Source organism: Leishmania infantum, chromosome 31 (genome assembly GCF_000002875.2).
Source record: "Leishmania infantum JPCM5 genome chromosome 31".
Lineage (NCBI taxonomy): Eukaryota > Euglenozoa > Kinetoplastea > Trypanosomatida > Trypanosomatidae > Leishmania > Leishmania infantum.
In genome coordinates, this window is record NC_009415.2 from 1436543 (window position 1) to 1448001 (window position 11459).

General features: G+C 58.5%; 5 protein-coding genes across 5 annotated transcripts; all 5 read right to left on the reverse strand.

Annotated features, from left to right (window-relative positions):
- Positions 1 to 737: 737 nt before the first annotated feature.
- On the reverse strand, positions 738 to 3278 carry LINJ_31_3240 (conserved hypothetical protein; the record flags this gene model as incomplete). The annotated part of the gene is made up of 1 exon (XM_001467600.1): positions 738 to 3278. The coding sequence occupies one exon, from the start codon at positions 3276 to 3278 to the stop codon at positions 738 to 740; it is 2541 nt and encodes an 846-aa protein (XP_001467637.1).
- A 929-nt stretch (positions 3279 to 4207) lies between these two features.
- Positions 4208 to 5956, reverse strand: LINJ_31_3250 (phosphatidylethanolaminen-methyltransferase-lik e protein; the record flags this gene model as incomplete). The annotated part of the gene is made up of 1 exon (XM_001467601.1): positions 4208 to 5956. The coding sequence occupies one exon, from the start codon at positions 5954 to 5956 to the stop codon at positions 4208 to 4210; it is 1749 nt and encodes a 582-aa protein (XP_001467638.1).
- A 797-nt stretch (positions 5957 to 6753) lies between these two features.
- LINJ_31_3260 (methylcrotonoyl-coa carboxylase biotinylated subunitprotein-like protein) lies at positions 6754 to 8817 on the reverse strand (the record flags this gene model as incomplete). The annotated part of the gene is made up of 1 exon (XM_001467602.1): positions 6754 to 8817. The coding sequence occupies one exon, from the start codon at positions 8815 to 8817 to the stop codon at positions 6754 to 6756; it is 2064 nt and encodes a 687-aa protein (XP_001467639.1).
- A 566-nt stretch (positions 8818 to 9383) lies between these two features.
- Positions 9384 to 10667, reverse strand: LINJ_31_3270 (conserved hypothetical protein; the record flags this gene model as incomplete). The annotated part of the gene is made up of 1 exon (XM_001467603.1): positions 9384 to 10667. One exon carries the CDS (start codon positions 10665 to 10667, stop codon positions 9384 to 9386), a length of 1284 nt encoding a protein of 427 aa, XP_001467640.1.
- Positions 10668 to 10880: 213 nt separating this feature from the next.
- On the reverse strand, positions 10881 to 11252 carry LINJ_31_3280 (putative dynein-associated protein; the record flags this gene model as incomplete). The annotated part of the gene is made up of 1 exon (XM_001467604.1): positions 10881 to 11252. The coding sequence occupies one exon, from the start codon at positions 11250 to 11252 to the stop codon at positions 10881 to 10883; it is 372 nt and encodes a 123-aa protein (XP_001467641.1).
- Positions 11253 to 11459: the final 207 nt, after the last annotated feature.

The window sequence follows — 11459 nt, forward strand, 5'->3', positions numbered from 1 at the left end:
CGATAACGTCGCCAACGTGATCAGCATTGGATTGCCGCACACCGAGGAGTTTCCTGCACAACACACACGGCCAAAAATCACCTGAAGCACTACGGTGCGTGCACAGAAGAAGGTGATCTAAGGCGGCTGCACCTTTTTCACGTGCAGTGGCGGCAGGCAAAGGTCTACAGTATAGCGAATATATATATATACAGAAACGACATAGTACACAATGATGGGGATAAGCAAGGGAGAAAAAATCTAACGTTACGGCTTGAGTAAGGGTGACGGGGGAGAGGCGGCGTAGAAGGCAACTAAGAAAAAGAAGAGCATCGCCCTACGTGAAAGAGGGATAGACGATGCGTGTGCTCGCTGGGCTGAGTGTTCCTGTGCGACAAAGAAACACGTACACATAGAACAAAGGGGGAGGCGCTACGGAGATGGCAAGCATGAGTCGTCATGACCGAGCCTACGTGCTGCAATGGCACATGTTTCGCACCCCTCCCCTACCCCCCCCCCAGCACACACACACACACACACCGCTGCAGGGGAAAGCGGGACTACAGTGCACTTGGAAGAGGGGAACTCCACCGATGGACCTACCAGCGCTTAGGAGGGACGCTGCTGTCCTCTACTACACAAGAAACGCGTCATCGAGAAGGAAAACTGCAAAGCCGCACAGAGATTGCGGCCCAAACGTTCGCCCTCTCGTTGTCTGCGCTTAGCACCAATGAAAAGTCGAGAGAAAGCATACTGCACTAGCAGCACCCGCTCTTCGCCTTCTGGGGCTTGCATTTGGCGCCTGCACCACTTGAGGAAACATTCGCCTCCGCCTGCTTCGCTGCAGACTTGGCGTCAGCCCCTGGCGCAGCACACAGCTTCTGAAGCTCCTCTGCGCGCCTCTCAGCGGCCTGTCGAACCACGCGCTCCTCTGTTAGGTGCCGCTCCAGCTCCTTGATGCGCTCCTCGAGTGCGCTCGTGCTCTCACCAGCAGTCGCTGGCATCGGCTCCGAGCGCGACGTTTCATAGTTCCCCAACGCTGAAGTGTACGACTGAGGCTCCTCCCTCTGCCGTTGTTCGATCTGCGCCCGCTGCGCCGCAACCTGCAGCTCCGCCTCACAGCGAGCGGCCTCTGACTGCCTGTGGGCCACAACGAGATCATCGTACTTTCTTTGCGCCTCCGCGCAGTCCCTCTCCAAGGCGTCCAACCGCTGCAGCATTGCCCTCTCTTTGGCCTCCTGCTGCTTCGCGGCACCACGCTCAGATGGGCCCGGCGACGCCTTCGACGAATCAGGCTTGGAGGTGGCGGTGGACGCTTTGAGCGCCTTACGCGCCTGCTCCGCTTCTGCGGCCGCCTTCCTTTCTTGGTCCTTGCTCCTCTCCAGGTCCGCCTGCAGCCGCGCCACGTGTGCCTCCAGTTCGCGGATGCGCTGGTCGCTCGCCGCCATCTCCTCCGCCTGCCGCTGATCAGCCGCGAGGTCTTGTGGGATACGCTTCCGCACAGAGCGCGGTGTGCGAGAGTGTGGCGTTGGTGTTGCCGTCCGCGGGGTGAACTCCTCATCACTTTGCAGCAGCTGCTGCTGCATGCGATGCTGCTGCTGCAGGCGCTCGCACCAAGCCTTGAGTAAGGCGACCTCGCGTGCTGCGTTCTGCTGGCATGCAACGGTGTCCCTTCGTGCTGCGTCGCATTGCTCCTGCGAGATCTGCAGCGCCTTTCGCAGCTGGTCCACCTCCCTCCGTGGAACGCGATCGTCTGCGCTGACGGCTTGCGATGCAAGCTGCTCAAACTGAGCCCGCGCACTGGCTTCATCTTCGAGATCCCTCTTCACCTTCTCCATCTCCCGCTTCAGTGCGGCCTTCTCAACCTCGTCCCTGTTCCGTGCCCTCCGCATCTCCTCCAGCTTCTTCTCCGCCTCAGCTAGCTTTTTGCGATCAGACTCGGCCTTTTGCACATGTAGTACTGGAACACTTGACGCCGCCAGCGCCCTCTGTGCTTCCTTCTCTACCTTCTCGCGCGCCGCCTGCTCCTTAGCTAGGGCATCTCTCGCCTCCGCCGCGACAGCCTCGGCACTCTCGCGCGCCTGGCGCTCCTTTACGAGGTCGGCCTGCGCCTTGCGGGCGTCGTCGGCGACGGCCTTCAGTTTCCGCATGTTATCTGCCACCTGTTTCGGGTCGGGCGCACTCGCGGCAGCCACCTTCGCCTCGAGCGCCTTTGCCTGCGCCCGCAGCGCCGCCACCTCGGTCTCAGCCCTGCTTCGCGCTGCCTGCTCCTTGTCCAGTGCATCCCTATACGCCTTCAGCTCTTCCTGAAACGGAAATGCGCGCTGCTTCTCGTCCTCGGCGGCGGCCTTCTGCGATGTCTGCTGCGCCGATAGCTCGTCGTTGCGTTTCCTCAGACTGGTGAGCTCCTCCTCCTTTTGCGCAACCTCCCGCGCAGCCTGCGCCTTTGCAGCCTCCGCCTTCTTCCTCTCTGCCTCAGAGGCTGTGAGTTGCTGCCGCACCTCGGCTAGCTCCTTCAAGAGTTTGTCGTTGGCCTCCTTGCAGGCTGCTGCGGTGGTCTTCTCTTTCCGCGTATTCTCTCGCTCCCGTGTCAGATCGTCTTCGGCGCGCTTCTGGTATCGTTGAGCTCGCGTGGCAGAAGCCCTAGCTTCCTCCAGCTCCGTCGTCAGCTGCTGGCACTTTGCTGTCAAGTCCTCTTCGCGCTGCTGGCGCTCAATGCAGGCGCGCCGCGTGCGCTCTGCCACTGTCATGGCCTCTACCATCACCGAGGTCTCCCGCTCAGCAGCGAGTCGAATACCATCCACCTGCACCTCGCCCTTGAGACGCGCCAGCGCACTATCTTCCTCCCCACGCTGCACATCCGCCGTGATGTGGCGGCGCCGCAGCGCATCCTCCATGGCCCGCTGGTGGAACTGGTCAGCGCGGTTGCTTTCACGCGTCGCCTCGTCCGCCTCCCTCTGCAGCAGCTCCACGATCTCCTGCTCTGTCATGTACTTCAGACGCTCCGCACGCTCACGATCGCGGAACTCGACCCAGAAGTCATGTTCCTCGCGCAGCAGCTTCGACCGCTCCGCACGCTCCCGCTCCTCCTGCATGTACCGAATAACGCGCTGCTTTCGCAGGAACTCATCGAGCGACTGCACCTCATCGCGCACGCTGGAGCGCCGGCTGAGGCGGCTGCTAAAGCGCGAGCTCGCCAGGCTGTCGCGGCGGCTGCGGTTAAAGGGGTAGTCGGTACGGGAGTGATCCGGCGTGTCGGCCCCCAACTCCACGCTGATTTCTACACGAGGCAGTGACATGGGAACAGCGCCACCACCGATATAGTGGAGAAGCTAGAAAGCGAAAAGGTGTCCGCAGCCACCGCAGGTTCTGCACCCTCTTCGCCGATGACGTGCGATGCTGAGAATGAAAAGTGGCGGTTGGCGCTAGGTGCACAGTATGCGGGAGGTACGAACGTCAAACCCATGGACCAAGACGGGACAGGAGAGAGATAAAAGCCAACATGATCGTGTCAGGGATAGGCATCCCTCAACGAAGGAACTAAACATTACAATCCTTTTCCCGTGTCGGCATGCCCACTACCCATCAGAAACCGAGGAGGAGACACACATCCCCGTCGCCTGTGCGGCACGATAGGTGCCGCTTTCCACTGCTAACTTTCTCTTCAGCTCCTTCGTTGTTGTTCAACAGAAGAAAAACAACAGAAGCCCACAAAAGGGAAGGGGTGAAAAGCGATAGAGACGGCGGAGCGGTGTCGCCATTGCACGTTGACGAGCCTGCGCGATTCCACTTCGTTCTGTTGTCTACTTTGCCACCCATTTCATCATCCCCCCCCTCCTCACGGGCGCTGATAGAAGAAGGCGTCGCACAAAAGAGAGAGAAACGGCAAAAGTGCAAGAAAACGGCACGCAGAGCGAAAAAGGCACAAAGACAAACCGCTGTAGCGGCCGCCGTCCCTTCGCCCACACCCCACCTTACATATATAGCTGATTAATGGTGGACACCAACAGAGGCACAAGCACTCGCATTCAAGCCTTCGCTGTGCACTACACGTTCCGATGGCGCGACGTCGACGCCAACAGTGGGTGTGACCAGCCCCCACCGCTGTTCAGCTCGAATTCTCGCAGGCCCCGCGCCCCTGCCCCGTCAAAAAAAATCATCGAAGAGGAGAGGCACACACATGTCTGCCAGAGTGGCAACCTCCGCAAAGGTCGGTGTGATCGCGCGCTTACTGTTTCTTGCGACATTCCAGCTTTGCCTTAATGGCGCGCATCTTCTTGTCGTACTCCGCCTTCGACACCTTCATGCGCCGCACAAACTCCGCTTGCATCCCACCAGCCTCGCGAACTTGGTCACCGTAGCGCTTGCGCATGTGCGGTTCCTCAACGACAGCCTCAAAGATCTTCGCAGCCGCGTGGGACATCATAGCCACCACCAGCACCACCGGGCTGCCGGACAGCAGTGCGATGCCGTAGTAGGCTGACATTCCGAGCGACGAGTCTGGGTTATTTAGATAGCGGTAGATGCCGCTGTAGTTCAGCTTTGCCGGGACGTTCTCGATGAAGAAGTCACCGTAGAAGTAGCCGTAGTCACCGATGGCCTCGTATATGCTCCAGCTCACGTACGCGTTGATGCCGACAAGAAGCGTGCCGACGATCATCACGAAGCAGCGTGCCTCGCCACTGCTGAAAAGCGGCATCGCCCAGGTAAAGTACTTGACGGCGCAGAGGCAGTAGGACAGGTTTGTGATTGTGACACTCGCGTTGTAGATGCGCTTCCAGTTGTTGAAGGCGGCCTGCGGCGAGGCGTAGTTCCGGGAGAACCACTTCTCGCACGACTCCCGCTTCAGCAGGTAGCCGAGAAAGCCGTTGTGAAAGAGACGCCAGGCCATCACGTGAGCCGCGTAGACCCACGCCGGGAGGGGCAGCAGCAGCGTCGCCAGCAGATAGATGATCGTCAAGGCTAAAAGAAGGTCACTGGCGCGGAATATGTCGAAGTGCATGAGCACCACAAGCTCGTTGTGCTCCAGGTAGGCCTCACTACCGTTCCCGTACAGCACGGCATGCCGCTGCTGCTCCTCCGGCGTCGGTGACGACAGTACGTTATAGGTGCGGTCAATGTGCGGATTCTCCACAAACGCCAGGAACGCCAGCTGGCACAGGTGCCCAAAGACGCTCATGTAGAAGAGCGTGTAGGACTTGGCCATGACCGGCACGCCATACATGAAGGCGTAGCCGACCGTATACATCGGATGTGGGAACATTTGGAAGATGCCGTCGAAGGTGAGGTTTTTGTCGAGGAGAAAGAAAAAGTCGCCCCAGTACCAGGCGAAGTCGCCAATGACGCGGTGCGCGTCGAACTTGCTCCAGAGTGCAAACGCGATGGAGGCGCAGCCAAATACGAAACAGCAAATGTCCATGGGCGATCTGAGGCTCATCTTCTCCCAGCAGACAACCGAAAGCACGCAGTACGAGACAAGGTCGTTGGCGAGAATGACGTTCTCAATCTGGCGGAACAGCATCCAAGCGTTGAACTCGTCCGGGAAACTGGACACCTTGTACTCGGTGTTGTCCTGGAAGACAACGGACGCCTCCAGAAGGCGTCGGGTAATCGGGTAATCGTTGACAATGCGACGGTAGAACTTAAGGAAAGAGCCGTACCGCGAGTGGTAGTGCAGAATGGCACCGATGCCAATGTTGTACGCGAGTCGCCAGAAGGCAAAGTGAGCGCAGAAGAACCACATAGGCAGCCCGTGGGTGAAGTAGAGCAGCCCCGTCATCCCCACGGCGAACCAGGACGCGATCCAGATGAGCGTCGCCGGACTCCGCCACGACTTGGGTGTCAAGAGTGCGTCCATCACTGACATGGTGTCCGGAACACGGAACCGGGTGCCGTCATGCAGGAGACCGTAGCTCTCCCCGTCCTCGGAGGAGGTGAGGGACAGCTTTGCGCTCCCAGACGCGCTTTCGACAGACATCTTTTCCGTCTCTTTCTGTGTGCGTCTCGTCGGCCAACGCTACCAAAAGTAATGACCGAGGCAGTGCGTGGAATGCCGTGAATGACTGCAAAGGCTTCTAGTCGATGGACGCCAACGCTGACGCAGAGGCTGTGGCTCAAATGTTGATCGAGCGAAGCCGCTTGGGAGGAGCGAGCAATAAGCAGAGAAGGCCCCTGAGGACTAAGGGGAGGTTTCGATAGAAGGGAAACAAAAGAAGTACGCCACCAATCATCTCGCTGCGGAGAGCGCTCTCACCCACCGCGCCAACGTCAACGAAAAAAAGGGTTATCAGGAGATGGCAAGCAAGAATGAGGAGCAACATAAAAGATGTAAGTTGCAACGCATAACGAGCGTGCTTCGCGACACGTACTTCTCAACTAAACAAGGTGCCATACTCACCCTCAACCAAACTCTCGGCCTGCACCAGAGTAGGCGATTCGTACCACTCAGCTCTGGCACAGTGCAGCTGGAAGTCAGAGACTTCATCACCAGCATCCATTTGCAAATTGTGATTCTTGCAAAGATGTGTGCTCACGATGTGCGCCAATCCAAGCCATTCTCTACGCCATGCGTGCCGAGGTGTAAACACCGCACATGAGGGCATCCGCCCCGCCCACACACATCAGGCGTACAGTGATTCCAACAAAATCAAAAGGACAGGAGAGAAGAGAAAGGAGTGAAGGGCAGCTCAAAACAAAGAACAACAGAAAAAAAAACCCTCGCGCAGGCCTCCTCGCGAACGTCCGGGGCGACACAAGGGGTGGAGCCACACTGCATCACTCCTTCTGCACGACGGTGGCAAGCACGTGGTCGCTGCCGACCACCTCCCCCTCCTTAACAAGAAACGACACCTGGCCGTCCTGCAGCGCCTTGACAGGGTGCTCCATCTTCATCGCCTCCACGATCATGAGAGCCTGTCCCTTGTCGACGAAGTCGCCGCTATTCACGAGAAACTTGGACACTTTGCCAGGCATCGGGCTCACGATCTTCGCCGAGGTACCACCCGCCATTGATGCGTCTCCAAATCCGTCTGTCAGTGGCAGTAGGCGAATCTGGTGCAGCCCAAAGCTGCCAATGATTGTCACATCGCCTTCCGTCGCGACGGCCAACACCGTGTGGCGCATGCCATTCTCGAAGAGGAACGTGAAATCGTTCACGATGCTCCTCTGGTCACGGTGCTTCGAGGTCACAGGGCCAGAGCCCACCGCAAACGATCCCTCATGATCCCACACGCTGAAGAAGATCTTGTGATAGTTTGCACCCTCCGTGTGCAGGCGCACCTCTACCGGGCGGTTGTCAATGTAGAAGTGAACGGTGGCATTGGTGTCGCCGTTGAGGCGGAACGCACCACGCCAATTATCGCAGCGGTTCAGCAGCCAAGCGGTGGCAGCCATGGCCGCTACCTCCGGCGTCACCGCTGGAGCGTTGAGCAGCTGCTTTTCATGTTCGCTGATGAAGTTAGTGGTCACGCCACCGCGCGTGAACTCCGGTGCCTCGCAGCATCGCTTTAGGAACTCGATGTTCGTGTTGATACCGGCCACCTTGTACTCGCTCAGCGCCTGCCGAAGCCCTTTTAACGCATCTTCACGATTACGACCCCACGAAATGACCTTGGCCAGCATGGGATCGTAGTGGATGAGTACGTTGTCGCCTTCGCAAAACCCAGTGTCCAGTCGGGTGCGCGTCGGCCCGCGCACCCCCTGAAACGGCTCCCGGATGAACGTCAAGGGACCGCTCTCGGGCAGAAACCCCCGCTCCGGCGACTCCGCGTACACGCGCGCCTCGATACAGGAGCCGACCAACGCTACGTCTTCCTGGGAAAATGTGAGCGGCTTACCCATGGCTGTCTTGATCTGCAGCTTGACCAAGTCCAGCGGTGCGCCTTTGATACGGCACACCTCCTCCGTCACGGGGTGCTCCACCTGTAGCCGCGTGTTCATCTCCATGAAGTAAAAATCTCCAGTGCTCGTGTCGAAGATGAACTCCACCGTGCCCGCGCCCACGTAGCCAACCGCCTTCGCAGCCTGCAACGCTACCTCGCCAATGCGCTGTCGCATCTCCATTGACAGGTGGGGTGCCGGGGCCTCCTCGAGGACCTTCTGATACCGGCGCTGAACGCTGCAATCTCGCTCGAAGAAGAAGACCCCTCTACCGTGTTTATCGAAAAAAATCTGGCACTCTATGTGTCGCGGGCGCTTCACGTAGCGCTCCAAAATGACGCGGTCGTCCTTGAAAAAGTTGGCCGCCTCACGCTTCGCGCTCTCCAGCATAAACGCAAGATCTTCGGGCCGCTCCACAATCTTCATGCCTTTGCCGCCACCACCCGAGACTGCCTTGATAAGAATAGGGAATCCCACTTTGTTTGCCTCCTCCGCAAGGAAGGAGACATTCTGATTTTCGCCGTAGTAGCCCGGCACAACAGGAACGCCGGCGGCCTCCATGATGCGCTTGCTCTCACTCTTCGACCCCATCAACGAGATAGCAGACGCGGGTGGGCCAATGAACTCGATGCCGGAGCGCGTGACAGCGTCAGCGAAGTCCGCATTCTCGGAAAGAAATCCATACCCGGGGTGAATCGCATCAACGTTCAGCTGCTTTGCCACGCTAATGATATGGTCACCGCGCAGATAGGAGTTCACCGCAGGTGGAGGACCAATACAGACGGCCTCGTCCGCCTCTACGACGTGCTTCGCGTTCCGTTCTGCCTCGCAGAACAGCGCCACAGTGCGGATGTGCATCTCACGGCATGTGCGGAAGACGCGGCATGCGATCTCACCTCGATTCGCCACCAGCAGTTTCTCGACCTTGCGCTGGCCGCAGCGATCTGTGCGGCGCAGCATTACTGCGGGCAACGCAAATAAAACGAGTACAGATCGAATGCACGCCACGCAAAAAAAAAAGGAAAAAGACAGAACAGATCTGAAGCTGATACGTTAGTGAGCGTGTGTGCGCGTACTTCTCAGCATAGCAATACTGCGAAGCGCAGCAGGTGAGACGAAGAGACGACACGGTGTGAAGCAGTTCACAAGAGCGGTCAAAGGAAAGAGAAGAGTGGAGAGCATATTTGTTTCGAGCGCAGCACAACGCACGCGCTTGCACGTGAGCAAAGAACCACGAACGCTATCAACACGCCATCCCAGGACGAGTAAGCGGCAAGCAAACGAAATGTGTAGCCCAAGACACCCAGCTGGAGCGGCTGAGACGGGCATGCCACGCTCTTTTCATGGCGCAGACTCCTTTCCAGCACGACGTGCGCTGGAGATAAACTGAGACGTGAACCAGCGTTTCGTGCGACCCATCCAGAGCTCCTACAACCAGATATCAGGGCACCCGTCAACGGCAACACTGCGCGTCTCTGCAAGAGAAGCACCACGAGGGTCTTCCAATACATGTTCGCCTGTGAAATTCAGGAGCCGACGCGGCGCATCGCCGGCAATGTGGGCTCGCTCTCCAGCAGAGGATGAGCGGCGAGGAAGTGCTCTGCGTCCTGTAAATCGCGCTGCAGGAGATTGGCCCGCTTCGAGATGGAATCCTGCTCTGCCCCACGTAGCAGAGAGGCGACGTCGCCACGTTGGTACTTCTTGCCATAAAGGAGACGACACACCACCGACGCCTCCTCAATCATGCAGCGGGCGTTGTCGCCCCTCCACTCGAACGGGTCTATGGGAAGGAGGCCGTCGCCCAACAACCCGACACGGAAGCGTACAGCCTCGTCCTTGATGGCGGGTGTGGTACCTGGTAGAGCGCAGACAGACCGGATCCGCTGCTGCGACTTTTGAATCACAGTTTTCAGCACATCATGCATGCCATCCAGGCTTGCATCGAGTGACGAGTGCGTTGTGGCGCTGCGGACGAGTCGCCAAGCGCACTCGTCAGTACCGCTGCGCCAGCAGTGCAGGGCGATGCCGTTTCCCACCACAATTGACACATCAGACTGCTGGTCAAACAAGACGCTCGTGTCGCGGCTCTCGAGCTTGCACACGCCACGCTCCACGTCAAAGAGCACCGCTATTCTGCTTGGGTCGCGCGCAACTAGCATCTCGGCGAAGGGTGTGCCCTTTGCCATGGTGATGATGGCCTCCACGTTCGTGCTGAGACCGTAGTCTCTGCGCAAGCACCAGGTGTCACTGCCGTCGTTGTTTGCGTCGGCGCTGTGCGCCTCGGTCTCCCAGTCAATAGTGCCGCCAAAGCGCAGAAATTCTGTGCGAAGGGTGCGCAGCAAGACGCCCTCTGTGCACTGGTACGCTGATTCGCCGATCGCACAGCCGGGAAAAACTGACCCCTCGCGAAGAGGTGTGAGGTCAGGGGAGAGGAAGCGCCACCCGCGAGCGGGGCGCAGCACCGAGAGAACTTTTCTCTCGGTGCACCCCAAATCCGTCAGCAGCTTCACCGTTTGATCCGTCAACACGCAGCGCCGCATCTCTGCGCGCTCGTACGACGGGCTTCGCCGCCGTTCGACGATCGTCACATTCGATTCTCGCCAACGCATGCCGATGCCCATGGCATATGTCCCGACGCAGCCTCCGACGAGGATGACATGACCCCACGGCTTGACAGCGTACATGAGCGCTACTGAGCTACCAAGAGGGAGGGAGAGAGCAGACACGGAGAGAGTTACCATATGGCTTGTTGTTCTCCACGAGAGGGACGAGGAGGCCCTAGTGGCACTAGTAGGCGGCGGCTTTCCCATCAGGGCGGTAGTGAGCAAGGCGGACAAGAAGGAAGGAAGTCACCGACACCCCGCACGAGGACAGCAGCGTGTGTGGACGTCGCACCTACGGAAAACACCATGGAAGGCGCTCGAGGATGGTCAGCTGCTCTTCCACGTACAATTCAAAGCGTTGGTTTGACTGCTGTCGTGGGCTCTATGTACATGAACTTGACGGTCAGCGCGCCAATATCGTCATGTGTCACCTCCGGCGCACCTCCCTTTGACCGTTTGGACGACCACCATCGTGTACTCTTTGTTTGCGTCCGGTGCGACGAGAATGTCGACAGTGTCGCAGCTAATTCGCAGAAATGTCATCTCCTCTTTCCAGTCGATGGTTCGAACAGTGGAGGTGGTGAGGTCGATGAACCCCTTCAACGTGTCAGCGTAGCGATGCGCCTCTCTGGAGCTCCCCCGAAAGCCTGCAAAACTAAGCAGCTTCCCCTTCTGCGGCTCCATGATAAAGTAGCCCAGCACCCCTTTGTGGTGAGCAATGCGGTTCAGTGTGTCCTCCACATTCTGAAGGTGGGCCTCACGCTCCGCTGCCGAGGGGTTCGCCTTGTTCATCGAGCTCTTCAGCACAAGTAACTGAGTAACTAAGGAGGAGGAGGTAAGTGCGGGAGAGCATAGAAGAGAGAAGAAGCAATTCATGAGCGTACAGGATGTCATCCGCAAGCATACGAGCAAAGAGTCCTCCACCCCCACGCAAAAGCACAGGGTGCACATAGCCGTACCCAGTGTCTGACGGAGCAGGCGCGCACGGCATCACACTGC